This window comes from Magnolia sinica, chromosome 15, assembly GCF_029962835.1.
Source record: "Magnolia sinica isolate HGM2019 chromosome 15, MsV1, whole genome shotgun sequence".
NCBI lineage: Eukaryota > Viridiplantae > Streptophyta > Magnoliopsida > Magnoliales > Magnoliaceae > Magnolia > Magnolia sinica.
Window position 1 is genome coordinate 24,260,335 of NC_080587.1, and position 21,712 is coordinate 24,282,046.

Here is a 21,712-nt window from a genome sequence, read left to right on the forward strand (position 1 = left end):
AGGCCCAATGTACTGTTTATTTGAAATCCAGTCTGTTGATTAGGTCATACAGTCCCAGATGAAGGGAAAAAACAAAAATCAGCTTGATCCAAAGCTTCTATGGCCCCCAAAAATTTTTTAATGGCTGACGCTCATTCAATACTGTTTCCTTTAATGTGGTCCACTTGAGATTGGGATATATCTTATTTTTGGTCCCATACCGTAAAATGATCCTTAGAAATAGATGGACAGCATGGATGAAACTCATACATCATGGTGGGGCCCACAGAGCACCGACCATCAGCCATTGGCTGGTGTCAGGGGAGTAGCCAATCCGTTCCCTTAGAATTATGGTGGAAACTTTGGGTGTGGGCCACACACTCTTAAACCCCATCTTGAATCATGATCACATGGTTGAAATTCATTCTGTCTGCTACTGAGTTATGCGTTGAGACGTTGCTTGTTCAATATTTTTTAGGATATGCTGTCTCCACACGATCCATGGTTCTATTATCTGGACCATTGATCTGATGGACCCGATCATTCAAAGACCATGCCTTGAGAAGCTCTAATTTTGGAAGGTCCTAGACACCCAATCTCTGGCTTTTTTTGTCCGTTGAATCTGAACCGTTGTTATATATTTGTAGGTCACCAGTCGTAGTGATGTGCTTTCAATATCCACTTATGGTTGTCACCCTACCCCTATTGTTGGTAGTGATGTGCCCCACCTGAGTCATGGATCTGTCTGATTTTTCATCACATGGCCTAGAATCAAATAATGAATCTGATACACGGATTGGATTTTATATACATAACATGGTGGTCCCCACAGAGCTTTGTTTTGACTGGCTTCCTAAAAGGGGTGTTGTAGACTATTTCGGTGGGCCAGTTAGGCTGTAAATGGGTCTGTCTTTGGGTCAGGTGCTAGACTACACTTAACCAGACCACACTTGCCCACATATGGTCTTGGTCTTTTTTAGGTCCAGACCATAATATAATAGGATTAGGGTATCCTTCGGGTCTTTGGACCTTGGTTCCGGGTCAAGTTCGGGTTGGGTCTAAGTCGAATAAGGGCATTCATATGGTTAGGCTCACGGCTCACCCGACACAGCCACTTTGATACATGCACAGTCTATAAACAGGCTCATATCGATTCGGACCCAGCCTAACCCGATTTTAACCATGTTGAAGACTAGACCCAATTTTTAAACTAGGTCCAAGATGGTGGAACCGAACCGGATCTAATTTTTAAATGGGTCTTGACATTTGAACGCAAGCTTGTTTAAATCTGGTGCGATCAGGTGCGGGTACCAGCTCGCGGGCTATCGGATTAGGCTGGCATTTGGGTTGGGTTTGGGCTAAATTCTCATGCCCATGGGGTCCGGGTTGGTCTATTATCCTTGGCTTGGCCTGAGTCCATAACTACACATATGTAAACCACAACAAATACATTTCTAATTCTACAAGTATCTCCCTTTCCCAAGTATCTAAAGGTGTGTATGGATATGATAATTGCAATTTAAGTGATATTTTCTAAATTCATATTTTGTTTAATATTATTTTAAGAAATAGAGGGATTGGACTTTACGGGATTAAATAATAATAATAATAATTCCCTCACAAAAAGAGGTGATTTTTTTCAATAATAATAATATTTAATTGTGTTTTGCAAAATCTTAATTAAGGGTGTATTTGGATTTGATAGAAAGTAAAGAAAACACGATTTCACATGAAAGTAACTTTCCATTGCTCGTGAATGTGATTTGATTCCCGTGATTTAAACCATAATTACAACGTCATTTCCGCCAATTTGCCATTCGGTCTCTCTCTTTTTTAACTCTCACTTTCAACGGTCCCCCTATAATGCAATTAATGGTTGTGATTTGGACAAAATGCCATTATCGCATCACGAGTGCCTGACTAATGCAACCCCCAATGAAAAGGACAACATCAAGAAGTCTTCAGTGGTGTGTGCTTCGATTTGTGACCACCATGAAGTTTTTAATGATGTGCATTCAATCACCACTGTTTTCTTCTTGTGGTGGGGTCCACCTGAGATTTACATCTGTCTCGTTTTTTTTACTTATGCCCCTTAAAATGATCTGGCAAAATGGATAGATGGCTTAGGTAAAACACATACATCAGGGTGGGACCCACAGAAGCGTCCGTACTGGACCGTCCAGTAGCGACGTGGCGACTACCGGTTGCAGCATGCAATCTGCATCCCTTAATTGATGGCTTGGATATTGCACGTCTGTAGCGATTCAGGATGCAGTTATTTGTGCTGCCTATAGGAGCCCACATGATGAGGTGGCATCAGTTGTAAATTTCTCTTATTACTAATACCACGAATAAGGTATTATCCGATAATCGCATTTTATTGACGATATTAGCTTTGGCTTTCAGTGTTGAATGAGATCCATTGAAAATTGTCTTTTTCATGGTTGCAATCCTCTGTTCAGTGTAAGATTATTGCAATGACCCTTTTAGCTTAGATTCCACAGTGTGGACGGTTTGGATCATCGAATCAATCAGCTCGTGAGCCCACTGTCCTAATACATACACTGGATCCTTACTGGCCCACATTCCATGATCTCTGATCAGACTACATCACGCAGTAGCATTCCTCTTCTAACAGAAGATAAGCTGAATCGTAGTAACCATGTTTAATCCTAGCAAACCTTCAACAGAAACTTTTGAGAATTCCAGAGGTGTAACAGTAACCCATCTTCGACATGACATGCCACCGCGTGTTGATGTAGCAGTCAGGTGAAAGATCTTAATCATCCATCAGGTGGACCACACCATATAGATTCCTTCTCCCAACAACCACAATGGTCTACTCACTTTTTTCGACCATCCATCTATTTGATAAGCTTTGGCACACCTGATCAGAGGACCTGCCTTAGTTATTCGATCTCTAGCTGGTTAATCATGTTAGCCATCGGCATATGCTCTGGCTGCATGCTGCCAGGATTTCCCATTTTCTCGATAGAAACCTCGTTTCAAGTGCTCTAACAGGATAGAGTAAGGAGAGATGGGAGTAATTTGCAGCAGATCCTGGTGGAGAAATAAGGTCAATTCTACTCATTGTGCAGGCCATGTTTATGAGAGAAAGATGAACAGATAAAACAGTCTATGCTCTGCTGACATGATGACCGTAGCATCACTCTACCACAGTGGGACTGGGCCCATCAGATCAAAATGGTCATCACCTAATAGTGGACCCCAAATCCTGCAAGTCAGCAAGCTACTATAATTCCTCCTACACGACGACTTTTTTTGGCAGTAGCTACTGAGGAAAACACTAAGGGCGTGTTTGATTCTCCAGATACAAGGTAAATACACTGTAAATAAGTAATGATTACACTTACACCTGTTTGAAAATTCATACGTATTTCTGCTTGGAAAACCGGTCCAAATGGACTGGTTTTAATTTGTGGGCCCCATTGTAATATATATGATGTATCTGTGCCGTCCATCCATTCTATGATAACATTTTGAGGCATGAGTCAAAAAATGAGGCCGATCCAACACTCAAGTGCCCCACACCAAAGGAAAAGTGGGCCCAAAAAATTTTTAAAGGTAGGTATTTGATTTCCTAAATCCTGTGGTGTGGCCCACTTGAGCTTTGGATCTTCCTCATCTTTTTGGATGATGCCCTAATTTCAGTTGGGATAATAGATGGACGGTGTGGATAAGCCACATGTATCACCGTGGGCCCCACATATATTTCATAGCATCATCGGTTTTTGTGCCAAAAGAAGCCGGCATAGAATCAAGCATTGGTACTGCTGCTGGAATTACTCAGGGAAATCATAATTAGCCATTTCCCATGTATTTACCATTGGTTTGAAAATTCAAACAGGCCCTAAAGAATATAATCATTTCCATCCATAAAACAAACACTTGGAGATCGATGTTTATGTGAGAGCAAGACCACATGTATGTAACTTGATTAAACAAGTGCAAACAAAAGCAAATAACAGACCCATGTTCGAAAACAACTTTATTCATGACAAACCTTGTCGGGTGTGCAATTGAAAAACAAGCACCAACTAACAGAATTGCAACACTCACCTTTTGGTTCTTCAATGGGAAGCCTGAAGGGGAAAAAAAAAACCGGAAAACAACGTTACTCAACCAATATGTAGAAAAAATGAATATATATATATATAAAGAAATAAAAAGGCACCAACACCCCTTGACAGATGATGAGTGAGCAGGGAAATAACATCTGTTTTGGGATGCTGACACCAGAACAAACTCCATTCATCTTCAAAAAAACAGAGCATAGAACATCTTGGGATTTGAAAATAAGGGAGCATAGCTTCCTACGCAACAAGCGCAGTCTAAAATGCCATTTTCTTTTAAGCAACATTGCATCCTTATTCAAGGCATTGATTGGAATATCATACAAGTTAGTTAAAGGCTTTATAGCTGAAAAGACATTATACATAGCAGAACACAGTCGTTGATACAAATGCATGTTGTGTCAGGCCCACCATCATGTGTGTCCTTAATGCTCTCCTATGACCTTAAAAAAATTAAGTATGAGTGATCATCAGGTGAGCCCCACAACAGGGAACAGTTGGGATAGGATGTCCACCATTAAAAACCTTCCCGATTGTGTGGGATAAGGTATTCAATAATGGTAACTGTGGCCGTTACATTACCATTACGATACAAGCCGTAACGGCCGTTAGATAATGGCACCCACTGTTGCCGTTACATAACGGCTGTTATGTAACTGTTTTTTTATACCATGGTGTCAGCCCACTGTGATGGGTGACATCTAATCCATCTAGCATTTGTACCCATTGATGCTATCGTAGGACCCCAAAAAATTAAGCTTTTCTTGTGATGTGAAGATTTTTGCAAGATTGAACACCCCAAGCTTTATGCTGTCAATACCCACTTTATACATTGTAAGCACTCGACAAGTTAGCCAAGACAAACAATTTGCCTATAAAAACTTTACCACTTAAAAACTTATAGACATCCAAACGACCCCTACGTTTTTTCTCAAGGTTAGAGAGAGTAACCCCGACTCTTTGGGCAGATGGTACCCTATCAAAACCCTGGACAGCCAAATTCATCTCCAACACCTGTTCATGCAGTGGATAAGAACTGAAGCTCTGAGGGGTCCTCCATGTGGTATATGTAAAATCCACTCCATTCATCAGGTGAGAATCATTATTTGGAATGTATGTGCGGAAGATAAGCCTGATTCAAATGTCACATGGGCACACAAATGGGAACAATGTAAAGTTGCTACCAAAACTGCTCACATGGTGTGGCCTGCCAGGGTTTTGTATCAGGCTGCTTTTTGTATGCCCTATGTGTATTGGTAAGAAACACCCAAGTAACAGGTTTGATGAAAGATACAAATCATGGTGGCCCCACACACAAACCTATGGTCGGCATCCCATCCCCATTGTTCAACGTGGCATGACACATGACATCTAGCTGATTTTGGCCTAAAGGCCTAAAATCAAGGATTGAACCTAATAGACAGAATGGATTTTGCATATACATCATGCTGGGCCCCTCATACTTGGGGACTTCATGTCGATAAGATCCACAGTCCATCAGGTCCACTGCCTAACGTTCGCCTTGGAACCAAAACTCAGTTGGTCCTAAACACAGGTAGGCTACACCATAAGGAGTTGGGATGGGACACTCACCATCAGTAGTGTATGGGCCCACCATGGTTTATATATGACATCCAATCCATTCACATGACTCTTCTCACCAAGATGAAACTAGTCTCCAAAAATCATAATATTATGAAACTCAAGTGGACCACACTATGTGAAATTACAGGTTTTAGGTAGATTTTAGACTCTTTCCCATGGTAAGGCCCATGGGGGTTTTGGATCAGTGTACTGTTTGGAATCTAGACCTAATATGTGGTTGGGGCAACTGATGGATGGAGTGAATCTCATCCACATGAAGTCATCCATAAATGTCACTGAATGCCCACGTCCAGTAGGAATACAGGTAGTGACACAAGGGTTTTTGAAAGCCCATAGAGAGGAGGTCATTTCCCTTTTTACTTCTCCAACTTTTGGAGGACTTCATTTCTCATGTCTATGTAAGGAATTGAAAATAGGGCAATTTCCTTGAAATTAGACCCAAAACAGAGATTATGTTTCCAAGAAATTTACAAAAACAAATGAGGAAAATGGCGTTTCTGCAGAAACACTGATTCCTCATTTCGTTTTTTCAATTAATCCAAACAAGGCTTTAACATGCATGAAATCAATGCCATCCATCAGGTACACATTCCCTGGTTTGGCCTAGATCCCACGACAGGTTGATTCGACGCTTAGGTGGAACACTCCAAAATACCTAAAACCTTTATATTCGCGTGGAATGGCCCACCTGAGTTTTGGAATACTGTGATTTTTGGACAAATCTTTCATCTTGATGAAGCAATTAAGATGAATGGTGATGGCATGTAAACACAATGGCCCTCCAGAAAACTAATGATGGGGCATTAAATTCTAATTGTTTCCTGTAGTATGGCCTACCAGAATTTTGGATCGTCCTGATTTTTGGGTTCAATGGTTAAAATGAGGCAACCTACCTAATGGACAGGGTGTAACTCATGAAAATTCCCACCCATGTGGCTCTCAGTCTGAGAAACTAACCCCGCAGGAACTTAGCACAACCTAGGTAAGCACAGTTTCCAGTCAAAACCCCTTCATACATAGCCCCCTCTAAACCCTCTCTATATAGCTGTCTGTCCACCCATATCTCCCATCCATTGCCTCTCTCAATTCCCTTCTCCCATTCGTTGCCTTTCTCAGCTACTTTTGAAAAGGAGAAGAGAAAAAGGTATGTTGTACATGAACCACCAATCACAAATGCTATTTACGCAACAATCTACCATATCATTTACATTTTCTATTAAATTTACTAGTCAATCAAGAGAATTGGAAATTAAGACCAATTTCCATGATCTTTTTCTATGAAAACAAACAACAGAAATTAGGTTTCATTTCCATCCCATTTCCTAAAAATATCATTTCCAAGAAATCGTCAATTTTTTTCTACCAATCTAGACAGGCCCTTACGGATTGAACCTAAATTTAATGTAAGCATTCCTTCTACTGATTTTTTTTTTTTCATAAGGTGTTTTGCTACCATGTTTACAACAATGCCAAAAATTACTTCACTACCCTTCTAGACGTCTAAATTAAATTACGTTGTAAAGTCCCCTTGTTTCTATGGCTTAGATGATTTATATTTAATTGTGGAGACCTCTTTGCCCCTACAACTTCCATTATATGGTATAGATTTGCTTTGATTAATGGATGTAAGCTACCAAACTCCCAACTAGGGATTCAATTAAGGAAACACAATCTATGTAAATTATTAGATTAAGGTAATCTTCAAGATTATGATATTTCCTTATTTGTTAATATGTGTATTTGCAGTCTCTCTCTAAATCTCTATGTATTTCCCACATCTTCTATATATTCATATTATTCTCACTAAAATAAACATGTTATAGTTTCCATAATGTAGTCTCTTGTGGTTTAACATGGTATCAAAGAAATGGTTTAGATCTACCGTGTCCCCACCGCCATTTATTCCCATCCAAGAGAATCTTGCAATGCCCACTACCCATTGACCGACCACCACTGTTATCAATCTCGTAGTTCATCCCTTGAACCCAATCATGACCTTGCATCTGCCTAAAAGTTTGCTTGGACGGCTTGTCACTAGTCGTGCGCTATTGATTCTAGCAAACTACCTACACCATCATTGTCAAGCCCATCATCCAACGAATCAACATCTCCTCCTACATATGTATAACGTGTCCATCTACATATACTTGATCTCAGAGCAACCAGCACTATTGCCTGCTCACAACCCATCATTTGTCCCTGTGGCCCTTGCCAGATCCAATCTGTCTACCAGAGCAGATCGGTCCCCCTCTCAACAAGAATTGGAACCCGATCACTCCGCAAAGCAGCACCTCTAACATCTATTTCAGCCACCCTGAGCTCGCCAGCCAAAACTCATCACTACCAACTCATTGCTGACGACAACCCCATTGCTGTTTTGATGTTGCCTAGATTTCGACTGGTCAAGCACCACCATTCCATACTAGATCTGGCACTCTGGCATCACCTCCGTTGTAGGAAAACCAAGCCTCTGCTCCGTCAGCAACAGCGTCAACCGATCTCGACATAATCCAACCGGCATTCATCATCTGTAATCTCCATTATCGATTTCTTTAGATCTGTGCGAACATTTTATTCGTTAGATCTGCACCTCCATTAAATCTAACAGCGGCCAACCTCACATTCTCATCGGATTGTCCATTGTTGGAACGCTGTAGCCTCGCATCTCCAGCCAGAACCAGAACCACAACCACAACAACCATTGTCGATCTCCAACTGTTCCATTCTCTACCAAAATGTTCACCGCTACACTCCTTGTCTCCCTTGGTGCATTCTAAGGAGAATAAAAGAAGGGTTATTTGACTGTTTATTTTATTTATTTTTGCCCTTTCTTTTATTATGGTGATTTGAGTGTGAACCAAATTCTGTGCCCCATGTTGTTTGGCAAAGTTGTCTTCTCCCGCTTCAGCACGATCTAGCATGAACCAGATCTGGCAACCTTTTGCATCTGCTTTGACCATTTACTTTTCAGATCTGAGATCTCAGCTTAGCATCAGCAATTGCAGTTGCCCTCGTCACTTTAGCCTCGTGGGCCTTGATCAATCATCCCATTCCGTACACCTTCAACAATGTATCTTCCCATACTAGGCCTTCTGACAAGATGTAGTTTTCGTTTATGCTGGATTTTCAGAACGGACTCGTTTGTGTTGGGCGTTTTGGACCAAACTCGTTTGTGCTAGGCATTTGGACGAGACTCTATTACCTTGGTTGACCTTGTGGCCAGACCTATTTTCTTTGTTATTGAAACATCTAGAGCCATTGGATGAGAACTTAAATCACAAGAGACTAAACTGTAGAAACTATAACTTGTTTATTTCACTAAGAATAATATGAATATACAGAATAAGTGAGAGATAAGAGATTTGGAGAGACATCAACAGATACACATCTTAACAAATAAGAAAATATCATAATATCAAAGATTGCCCTAATCTACTCTAACATAAACAATGTGCCCATTAAGAAATAAATGACCATGGAAGCTTCAATATAAGCAAACCCATACAAGCACTCTCACACTTCCAGAATATTTTCAATCTCGTGTGGGGTGAAGGCTTTTGAAAAAATAGTAATGCATTTTACAAGCACCTTGGGAATAAAATGGGAAGCATGCCAGCATTTCTCTCGGTGAGGACAGTTGTATTGGTTTTTATCATTAACTCAACCATGCCTAGACTTATTTTTTCTTCCCTTAATCCCAACATTGACATGGGAAGGTGCATATCTAAGAAAGGCCCCACTCATGAGTAATACATCCATTGCTCTTCCTTCCCTCCCTCCTCTTGCAAGGTTGTGACACAAAGCACCATCCAACTTAGCTACAGTTTCAAACCAGAAAATGAAAATCGTGATAAAGCTTCTAAAATTGTGGCCCGGTTCCACAATACTAGCAGCTAGGCATTAGCACACATGACAAGCAGACTCATGCAAATGGCACCTCGATGCCATTAAAAATGCTCCTACCCTTGGCACACCAAAATTAAGCTCTATGTAGGCTAGTTTTGGGTGAGCAAAGTGAATCAACTTTCACATTCTGTGACATGTTATATGGTAAAATGAAGTTGCCCTTATTGCTTTAACGAACTCCCAAGTATGGACTTGTACCTTAAGGCATTGTATATTTGGGTGCAAATGGTGGATCTTATTGGACCAGAACTATTCATGTTTGTAGCAATTAAAGCTATTTCTTGGAAGATAGCCGCCACCACAGTGAAACATGGTTTGAAAAAAGAGAAGAAAGTTGGGGACTAGCATCAATACAGATGTTGAACTCTATTCCAAACTGAGGTGTCTAGTAAATTTGAGAATTCTTTGGCAGTCATACTCAAGAACTTTCCCAGTTTTGTTTTGCTGAATGGATGGGAAATCAGTGCTGCCTCTTAATTTTTTGAGATTATCATCTCCATACTAATTCAGCTCTTGGTCTCAGTCCATTATACTTTCTACTTCTGGCAGTGTTAACTGAACTCATGGCATGGATGCCAAGTGTCGAAGTGTCCAAATTTTATCTGGTACAGCAAACCTAGAGATCTAGATGGGAACATGATTATACATCGATAAATATTTTTGTAATATATAAAATTAACTAATAAGTAAAAGGGGAAAAAAGATGGAAAAGTAAAACTCATGCGGAAATTTAAAAAGATAATTCGCATAGCTCCAATGAAAACAAATCAGTAGAAGTCAAAACTAGAAAAATAATCAGTTGATAAAACAGCAGAACTCAACACAATAATCATTTCAAGAAATAGTAGCTGGTATAAGCAATACAATGAGCATGAATTGCTCCCCTAAAAAATTAGAAAGCAATAAAAACAAAAAGAACAATAAGACGTGATTCTTTGTTATGTGGGTCATGTTAAGTATTAGTAAAGAAACTAACACTGAGAGATTGTGAGGGAAACCCTATGAATGGTTTCTTTGACACCAAGAGAGTGAAGGAAAGCTTAGGGGTAGGAGTGAGAAATGCTCACTTAAACCAGGAAAAATAAAAAATAAAATCTGATTTATAGATCAGATGATGAAACAATAAAAAGAACGAAATTTGAAGAATATATGTAGTCTCCAATACAGCACTTTCTGATGACATCAATAGGACAATTCATCTGTGCAGCTTTTAAGTGTTCTGTCACATTGAAGAGCATCCAAGTGTCGGCATGGAAAAAGCCCGAAAAGTAGGAAGTGTCCGGTTCAGGTAAAACTGGCTGCTTTTATTCAATTTCTACAATGAATATTGCAATGAACCCAAATTTTAAAGAACATGTAGCATTTCTTCATCATTTAGGATACCTGAGTGTTCGTGTCCACATGTTGCTGCATCAAGCATAAAAAAACAGTGTTTTTTTTAGTACTAAAGAATAGGACTTGTTTTAGTCCATGTGATGGAACACTACATTAACTTAAAGATAATAGCTTAAGAATAATATTCAGACTGTGGCTTTACTTTTTTTCCACAAGTCCATGAAATGTTAGTTGAATAACACAATAGTATCATAGCAAACTAACAGCTGTTGTATTGTAACAATACCTCATGTTCATGTTCATGCCCATGCCCATGAGAGTGTTCTTCATGGCCCTCCCAAGGATGTCGCCAGCCCTATAGAAACATTTGCAAGTTAAAGCACCAAGTCGTGTTAGAAAATTTAGAAATTAATTTTTTTTTTTAAAAATGAGGAACAGAAAAAGAAAAGAGAAAAGAAAAATACTTACCAACACCACAGGTCCATCTTGTTTAGCCCTGTAAAAAACCCAAAACCTGCAAAAGCAAAACATGTAATGAAAGGGTTATCTCCACCGGTGTTATACATGTAGACCAATATACAACTAGACTATAGTTGCATGAAGTATTGAACTGTGAAGCAAAGCAGCAGCAGATTCGGGTGAGGGAATGGAGAAGTCTGTTTGAAAATGTCAGCAAGTATAAACAGCTAGGAAGCAAAAGCAGAAGCAGGAGTCTGAAGCACAATTTGAAGCGAGAGAGGGAGCAAGAGCACTAGTCCAAAGTGCAATTCTTGTTTTCATCCATACGGATTGGGTGATGCCGGAGTTTGTTGAGGCCCTCCTATGGGCCTGGCATGGAGGTGGGGTAGGCAAATCTAGGAAGGCAATTTGGAGGCTTCTTATAATGGCAATTTTCGGATTTATTCAGGAAGGTCGGAATAGCTGTTGCTCGCAACAGGGGATCTTCCATGGAAAAAGTTATTAGCCAAGTTACGAATATCGTTTTGGAATGGTCATCTGATGAAGGGACATGTGATGACCTAACCCTAGATGCATGTATAATCAGGGTAAAGAAATTCAAATAAATACACCAATTAACTAACTGTTTCCAATCAAAGGGATTAGGTAAATCTCAACACAAATATGAGGTTATTCCGTCAGGATCATGCCCCTTAGCATAAAATCATGTAAAACAGTAAAAAGGGAGGATCTAGGGATATGAGGATATCCTAGATCTAACATAGTCCGTCCACGGTCAAGTTTGGATCTGATTCTACTGACTAACCATCCATCTTTTCAATTCAAACTAGAAAGGGGGTATCCAGAGAGGAACGAAAGGGGTGAAGAACGAAGGATTCGAAATGAAGAAAGTACGGGTCCTTTTGTCGTCAAAAGAAAAGAAGGAAGATAATACTTACCTTTCCCTGCACCTCGAAGATCTAGAAAGAAGGAAACCTGAAATCGGGATGGAATCCTCAACACTCAAGGGTCAATCCTAAAACCCTAATCTCTTGAATAAAGAGGAAGAAAAGAGACGAATTTCTATTCATTCAATAATAATAAAAAATAGGGTTTCTCACAACGTATATATAAGCTATGGAAAAAGTAAAAGTGCACTAAAGCCCTGAAAACAAGAAAAATAATAAAAAGACAAAAAATAAAGAAAGTTGCAATAAAGCCCCTAAAACAAAAAAAAAAAAGAACAAAAAAGTATAAAACTAAAACACCCGTGTGGTAGGGTGTGAAATCCGACCCATGGATCTATGGTCGAGGTGAACACTCGCGTGGTAGTGTGTGAAATCCAACCCATGGATCTATGTTCGGGGTGCGGTCATGCCGCTCCTACACTCGTAGCGTTAGAAAGTGAGTCCGATGGACCCATCGTCTATCCACATCAACTCCTCCGCTCTGGTACTCTGTCGGCGATGCCTCCTCTGGTACACTCTAAAGGGTGCGCCACTGATGTCTGCATCATCATCTCTTGCAAATGTAGCAAAGTCAACCAATCTCTATTCTTCTTCTTTTTCTTTTTTCTTCTCTTTTTTTTTTTTTCTTTTTCTTTTTTGAGTTGTATAGTTGAGCTGTATTCTTTTCTCACCTTCTAGCATGTGCTTCAATAAAATTCAGTTACTTCTAATACACACACGCGCGCGCGCACACCCCTAAGCACTAAATCATGACCCCATTTATGACCATTTTAAGAAGCAAACAAATTGCAGCCTAGTACAAATCGTGTTGTATATGGCCATCCTTAGAGACTCAAAACAACAAGCAAAGGAGACATACAGGACTGTCAACAGGCCAGGCCAGTGTTGATTTGGAACATGATTTTGATCTGGTCAAGCCTGGCCTACTCAAATATTGTATATTACTTGTCCCACACCTGGCAGCAATGCTATAGACAGTCCCAAGTCCAAGGAGACTGCCAATCAATCATGAGAGTTCCCACTTTGAATCTTGAGATTGGCATAACGGAATTTGTAAAGCAACATGGCTGGGACAAGGTTATGATGATGGCTTGACTATGGCCTATTCAAAATCTATCATTAATATTATGTTGAAACTGATGGTTAGGATTAAAATCAACAAATGGTTAAGAATTAGATTAGGGTTTCTTTTGCCTTGAAAAACGTATATATGCATGTAAAGACTATTTATTGAATAGTTGAATAAAGACTTGAAGTTTTCTCCTCCTCAACTCTTTAGGTATGATGGTCAAAGATAAAAGGTGTGATGCTAACCACAAAAGGCACGTATGATAAACCTATGTTTTGAACAAGGTAATTGGTAAAAGTAATGGCCTGCAGTATAACCGTTACAATATGGGCCATGATGGCCATGGGAATCCTGTCATGGTTGAAATTTCTTTTGAAGGAAAAAAAAAAGTATCAGCCCCACATCAGCCCGTTACGGGCTCATGTCAGCTTTGATAAGGCCTCAAATAGGCATGTAATGGGTGTTATGGCCATTACAGGCCCATTACTTTCCATTTGTTTTCAGATCAAGTGTTACAGCCCTATATGGCATAACAGGTCCCACCATAACCATTATGTAACCATTTTTTTATACCTTGGTTCTGATGTTCAACAGTTTCTTCTTTCTTATGTATGTGTTATTTTTTTTTTACATAATTTGGTACCAATACATAATAATGGCATTTAATGTCTAGAAACCCACCCCAGTTAGCATGAGGGAGAAAATTGAATCCATGGTGATTTCATGATTGTGAGAATAGGAGGCATTCTGAGATGTGGATCATGTCTCGATGACTTGGTTGGAGGTCGGCAGTAATGCGGGGGCATTTTCACACCGGGCTCGAGTGGTGTAGCCTGTGGGATGCAGGAGCACACTCGGGGTGGGTGGCCTGCAGAACCCATGAATTTGAAGCTCATGTGAGACGAGTGGCTCGTGTGAGGCGAAACCTATGGATTTGGGGCCCACAAAAGGGCGGAACCTATGGATTTGGGGCCCACAAGAGGGCGGAACCTATGGATTCAGGGCCCACGACGAGGGTTCGGCTAAGGACCTAACCCATGGATTTGGGGCCTGGGCTATGAGAAAAAGGGATTAATTTGCCATGCTCTATCAGTTCGAGCTTTTAGAACAAGTGGCTAATTGTCCTGCATCAAATTTGGTATCAAGGCCTAGGTTTAGCATATGATTTTTGTGTTGCATCTATGTTAGATTCACATCTAGGGTTAGTAGAGTATGGATTGCATATAGGATCATATTGCTGAATTTTCAGTTCACAACCCCACTTATACCATTGCTAAAATTTCAACATAGTAATTTCAGGTTGTCACATTGCTGAATTTTCAGCTTGTAATTTTCGGATTACGCCCATGCTGAATTTTGAGTTTGGCACCCTCGGATTACTATTTTGCTGAATTTTCAACATAAGATTTGAGGATAGCGACTTGCTGAATTTTTTGGTTAGTTTGTCTAGCGTGATCTCTATGTTAGTACTATCATTGTCATCATATTGTCTTAGGACCTAGGGTTTCCTTTAGAGTGTCCTTGTGTATGCCCACTCATTCAGAACGTGGTTTTTGCCTACATCCCGCTATGAATCTAGAACAAATTGTCGAGACCCTTAACGCTGTCAACAATCGTCTGACAGCTATTGAAGCGCACAATAAGACCACTACGACTTAATTGATTGTGACCAATGCGCGTATCAATCGGCCTGAAGCCTCCCTTCAGGCAAACCCCGACACCGGGGAAGATGTCCAATCACAAGCTAGGGATCAAATTAAAGGAGTTGAGACTGTGCCGCTTGCAATTATAGCCGCACCTTAAGCCAAATTGTAGAAAGTGATGATTGACGCAGAAATTCAATTTTCCACACTTATGCCAAGTGTGGTGGCAAAATTTGCAAGATGATCATTGATAGTGGCAGCTGCATCAATGTGGTATCTGCTCGCACTATGGACCACTTAGGTATGCTAGTCGTTCCTCACCCTCAGCCCTATCGAGTCTCATGGGTTGATGCATATTCGATTCCGATTTCTCAACATTGTCTCATTCATATCCAGTTTAGTTCCTATACAGACACGTTCTGGTGTGATGTTTTGCCTATGGATATAGGCCACATCATTTTGGGCAGGCCTTGGTTGTATAATAGGGACGCAACACTGTTCGGTAGCTCGAATACGTGTTTGTTTCTACATAGACCCAAAAGAATTGTCTTGAAGTCTCTCCCACCCAAAAGCACCTCAGAAAAGGAGGATGTCAAGAAACATGGTCCTAAAGGTGTGACAACACTCCAGCTTGAGTCTCTTCCTATAGTTAATGCCAAAGAGTCTGAAAGAGAAACTGAAACTGATTTGACATTGTATGCGCACGTGGCAAGTGAGGTCACACCTAAGGTTATCATGGAGATGCCACCTGGGGTTACACCGGAGGGTAGTGTAGAGTTACCATCTGAGGTGAGTCCGGTATTGGAGGAGTCCAGTGTTGTTATTCCAAAGGGCATACCGAATGAGCTTACACCCGTGCGGGACATTCACGCATTGACTCTACTAAACCTTCATCACAATCAAATGAGTATTGGGGAGGAAGTGGAGATTTGAGAGAAGAGAGAAGCTCTCTTGTGTGAACGAATTTTCCTCATTGTTTTCTAGGATTTTTTTGAAAAAAAAAAAAAAACCCTCCCTTCCAATTGAATTGTGGAAGGGTACAAACTTGTTTGGTGGTAGCTTCCCCAAGATACATCCTTCCTCTTCCTCATCTTCGAAAGGTATTCTTCTTCTTACATCCTTCCTCTCTCTTCTTCGATAGATATTCTTCTTCTTCTTCTATTGTCTTCATTTTTTCCTTCCCATTACAACCTTCTAAGCCTTAGATCTTCAAATTCCTATTTTTTTCAATTTCTAAAAACCCTAATTCCAAAATCCTCAATTCCCATTAACCATAATTTTCCTAATTTCAGATTTCCCCCTTTCCTAACAATAATCATAAAACCTACAAATTTGTCCATTGAGTGTGGAACGTGCCTATGCTAAATTGGAGTATCCTCTCTCTCTCTCTCTCTCTCTCTCTCTCTCTGTGTGTGTGTGTGTGTGTGTGTGTGCGTGTAAGGCTCATGACTTAAATGGTCGGTAAATAAATAACTAAAAAAGAATCAAATCGCACTTAGTTGTATGGAGTGGAATAACAAGAAATTTGGGGTCAGCTTTAAAAAACCTATTTCGCCAATCAATCCTATCTAGAGCACTATCCTTGATAAATGAAACACTTGGGCCGTGACAACTAGCTTCGAAATGCACATATTAGATAAGTTGGCATCATTGTCACCATAACATTATCCCAGCTATTTAGGGCCTGTTTGATTTTTCGGCTCAACTATAATTACCATGTAAATTGCTAATAATTATTTACCTATGTAATTACTGCATCTTTCCCAATGCAGACAATGACAGCTTGCTTTTTTAACATTAGAATAGAGGAATTTATGAAATAATGTGGGCCCGCCGTGATTTACGTGGCTTATCCACACCGCCATTCGTTATGCCAGCTGAATTTAGGGCATAAGCCCAAAAATGAGGCAGATTCAAAGCTCAAGTGAACCACACAACAGGAAACAGTGGGAATCGAATGCTTGCCATTAAAAACTTCTTGGGGCCCCCAAAAGTTTTGGATCAAGCTGATATTTGTGTTTTCCCCTTTATCCATGTCTGTGTGACCTATGAACCGGTTAGATGACGAATAAACCTCAATGTGGGCCCAATGAAGGAAACAACTTTCAACAGTGGATAATTTAAAGCCACTATTTCCTTTCGCATGGGCCATTGGAGCATTGGATTTGCCTCATTTTTCGGCTCATACCCCAAAATGTTGTGATAAAACAGATGGACAGCGCAATATACCATATATATTACGGTGGGCCCCACATATTTACGTCAACACTTTGGACTGATTTTTAAGGTGGAATTACTCAACCATTTTCAAACCAGATGAAAAAGTAATAATTACTTATTTACCAGGGATTTACATGTATCATGGAAAATCAAACAGGCCAAGGTTGGCTTTATGAATACTAGGTAAGTGTGTGGATAAAATGTACTCATTTGGTATATAGCTATGATTTCACTGTATAGCTGAGATTTAGATACCTGATATATGCAGCCAAACTTTTCTAGTACGCTGATAGAATTTTTCGAGCCATTTAAGCAACTGTGCTCGTGTGGAGACCCAATTCAGTGAAGAAAATATTCATCTGATTCCCCTTTCCATAGTTTTAAGCATCCGGTACAACACACACCATATTTGTATCCCTCCCAACATATACGATACGTGGGACCTACATGGGGCTCTATCAGCCCACGTCGTAATGGTAACTGGGGGCATAAGAGGGCCGATACGGGCTGATATGGGCGCATATCTGCTGATACAGATATCAATATGGGGGCAAATCAGCCAGTAATTGGGCAGCCGAGCCGATATGCCGCCAGATACCAATATTTAAACACTTTGTGCATGTTAGTTCATCCAAATCTAAGTCACCTATTCAAATGAAACATGCTTAACCCCTTACTCTTAAATTATCAAACTGAAAATACCAAAACGATCCCTTCTTTTTTCTTTTTTTCTGTTGGTGGGTAAGTATGAGATCGATTGAATCCAAAACTATCTTTAAACAGTGGATTGGAACAAAAAATCCTGAATATCTCACTGACGTGATCGAACGAGTTAACTAAGATGAGATCGGACAGACCGACAACAAATTCCACCGACAGAATACGAAAATTGACAGGATTTGTTGAAAACAAGGAGGGATGGGATGAATAGAAGAGATTTGAGTGCATGCAAGTCCGAATGGGGATTGAAGGGCTGCGGTTGCAGATGAATCAATTGTTAGGGTTTTCGATGGATGGAAGGATGGAGATGGAGATGGAGATGGAGATGCATACCACATGATGGCGCACATGCCTTTTCCTGTGAGAGAATGCCACCTCTTGGGGTGGTGAAGCGTCACTCCTTTGTACGTCGTGCTGTGTCCGTCTCCCATCTCTCCCTCTCTCTCTCTCTCTCTGCTGGTTTTCACCCCTTTCCGTTCTAGACGCGGATGGTAGCGAGTAAGGCCCAGGCCGCACCCAACGCTGTACGGTCCTTACCATGGGGCCTACCTCGATGTATTATTATTATTTTTATATCCACTCCGTCCATCCGTTTTACCAACTCATTTTACATCATGAACCAAAAGTGAATTAGATCAAAATTTCAGGTGGACCACACCACATGAAATGGTAGTCATTGACCATTGAAAACTTCTCCTAAGTCACAAAAGTTATGGATCAAACATATTTTTTTTTCCGAACCTCTGGGGGTGCACACGGTCGTTCCGGTCCAGTTTTAGGGTGAAAGTGGAACCGAACCGTTCCTAACAGTTCCAAGAAAATTGAATCAGAACCGGACCGTTAGCACCTTAGAACCGGACTATTAAAACCGGTTCGATTTCGATTGTTTCTACAGTTTTGGGCTTTTTATAATCCATCCGAGAGAGAGAGAAAGAGAGAGAGAGAGAACCAAGCAGCATTGCATGACGCAGGCTCGCAGTGACCAAGAGAGAGGAGCATCGGGCGGTGGACGCCTGGTCAAAGGGCGAAAGGTCGATGTCTGGGGAAGCGGATTGCGTGTGAGTAACTCAGTTCGCTTAGCGTACTGAGTAAACTCTGTGAGGTCCACCATGATTTATGTATTCTATCCTCTCCGTCCATCTATTTTTTTAGATAATTTTAGAGCTAGAGGCCAAAAATGATGCATATAAAATGTTCAAATGGACCACACTACAGGCAACAGTTAAATTGAACTTATACCATTGAAAAATTCTTAGGGGCCACAAAAGTTTTAGATCAAGCTTATATTTGTGTTTTCCCTTCATCTATGTCTGTATGATCTTATGAACAGGTTGGATGACAAATAAACATCAATGTGGTGCCTAGAAAGGTTTCAATAGTGGAAATCATTATCCCCGCTATTTCCAAAGGTATAATCCACTTGATCTTTGGATATGCTTCAATTTTGGGCTCAACCCCTTAAATTAAATGGAAAAACGGATTGACGGTGTGGATGGACCACATACATTCAAGGTAGGCCCAACTGAGTTTATTTAGTATGATAAGAGTATACTGAGTAACTTAGTACACAATCCAATTTTGTTGTCTGGTGGGAGAGAGATTTTCCTTTTGAGTGAGGGAGAGAGAGAGGATGGGGGCGAAGTGGCTGACCTAAGAGACGGCGTGAAGGTGGGTGTGCGCACTGTGCACACGCTTAGGGTTATATATATATATATATGGGGTCCAGTCTTGGTTCGGATCCACAGTTCCATTAGGTTCAGTTCTACATACCCTAAACCGATAACCGAACCGAACCGAAGTAATCAATTCTTTGATTTTCAGAACTGAAACCAGTGCACTTGAGAGCCGTGTTTGGTCGGTTCCGGTCCGGTTTACTAGTTCTACCGGTTCCATATGCACCCCTACCCTTGTCTAGATCTATGTCAACATATTGGATAGAAAATAAACATTATTATGGGCATTAACGTCCACCTAGGAATTTTTATAAATTGTGAGAATTCAATCACCACTGTTTCTTGCAGTATAGTCCACTTGAAAATTTTATCTGCTTTATGCTAGGGCTGATATCCTAAAATAAACTTAAAAAACAAATAAACAACATTGATATACATTACATAAATGGCCTATAATCAGGGCTGCACCATGTTGGGTGAGGCTGGGCCACAACCTGTGTAGTGAGTAACGCACCAGGCGGGTGAGTTGACTCTGTGGGGCTCATTGTGTCCATCTGTTTTTCAGATCCTTTTACTGCATTATCTCTAAATTGAAGCACATCTATAGCTCAAGTGGACCACGCTATAGGAAAAAGTGGATATTGAACGCTTATCTTTAAAAACCTCTAGGTGGCCATGGAAGTTTTGGATCAATTTGATATTTATTTTTACTTTCATTTATGTCTGTGTGATCTTAAGAACATATGACAAATAAACATCACTGTGCGCCTTAGAAAGGTTTCAGTGGTAGATGTCATTATCCCCACATTTTCTTGCCATCTACTTGAGCTTTGGATATACTTTAATTTTAGGTTCAAACCCTAAAATGATATCGAAAAACAGATGAATAGCTTTGATACTTAAACATGAACTACAGTGGGCCCTACAGAGTTTCCTCACCAAGCTATGGCGGGTGAGTTACTCACAACAGAATCCGCGTCCTTAGGTCCCGTGGTGATTATGTAGGTGTCCTGATGGGTCGACCGGCGCGACCATGTATGGCAGGGTCTTGGGCCCTAAACTGACATATGGTTTGGCCCAGGCTCAGATTTAGGCTGTGTTTGGGCAAGTCTAGCCACAGGCCAATGATAGGAGGAAGGCCTATCAATGGGTATCTCATCCCACGGATACCCGATTGACCCTGGATACCCGATCGACCCTATTGATTTTAACTGGTCTGGGTTTCATTTACTGGATCTGTTAGGAAATCATGTGGGGTTTGGGTCTCACCATTTGGACCCCATTAAAATTTGGGTCCACCAGGTTTGAGTTGGGTCCATGTGTTCTGGTTAAAGTTGCGTCGGGTCTTGTTAAGTCAAGTCAGGTGTGTGTATACGAGAAATGGTACTATGAGGTTGACCTCATGGGAACTTCTAGTGAGGTCAAGCTGTGTGGGTCCCATCATGATTTTTGTTGAACATCAACACTATACATTTTATGGGTCCCCTTTAGGTCGTGGGATATCCCAAAAATCAGCTATATACAGGACTCAGGTAGGCCATACCATCTAAAATCATTCGAAGACATGACTAAAATATATAAGACAACTTGGTGGGGCCCACATGAGTTCTGGATGCAGCTAAAACTTGGTATGACCCCTCATCCAAGTGGGACCCATACAATGGATGGTCTGGATTTGTGAGCCACATCTCGGTGGGCTCAATAAATGATTATGAATGTTTTAATGGGAGGGTAACCCCTCTCAACTATTATATGTGGTGTGGCCTATCCAAGTAATATACTGACTTGATTTTTAAGCCTATGGCCCACCATGGAACGGTGCATCTGAATGATGGGGTAGATGTTCGACAAACATCATGGTGGGGCCTACACATCTCGACCTCATAGGAAGTTCCCATGAGTTGACCTCACCATCATAGTACCATTTCCACACACACACACACACACATATATGTATATGTTTTTGCAAAAACTGTCCATTCATTCATACAACTAAGAGGAAGCCACGAAGCAAAAATCATGCTAATTGGGAGATCCTAAGCTTCTTATCAATAGCAAGAAA

The 21,712-nt window shown here is 40.6% G+C and overlaps 1 protein-coding gene across 1 annotated transcript; it reads right to left on the bottom strand.

Moving 5' to 3' along the window:
- Window positions 1-3,876: 3,876 nt before the first annotated feature.
- On the bottom strand, window positions 3,877-18,475 carry LOC131227135 (NADH dehydrogenase [ubiquinone] 1 beta subcomplex subunit 2). Its single transcript, XM_058222854.1, has 4 exons — window positions 18,311-18,475; window positions 11,388-11,433; window positions 11,206-11,274; window positions 3,877-4,082 (listed from the first exon to the last, which is right to left on the bottom strand). Exons 1-4 carry the CDS (start codon window positions 18,406-18,408, stop codon window positions 4,071-4,073), a joined length of 225 nt encoding a protein of 74 aa, XP_058078837.1. The 5' UTR covers window positions 18,409-18,475; the 3' UTR covers window positions 3,877-4,070.
- Window positions 18,476-21,712: the final 3,237 nt, after the last annotated feature.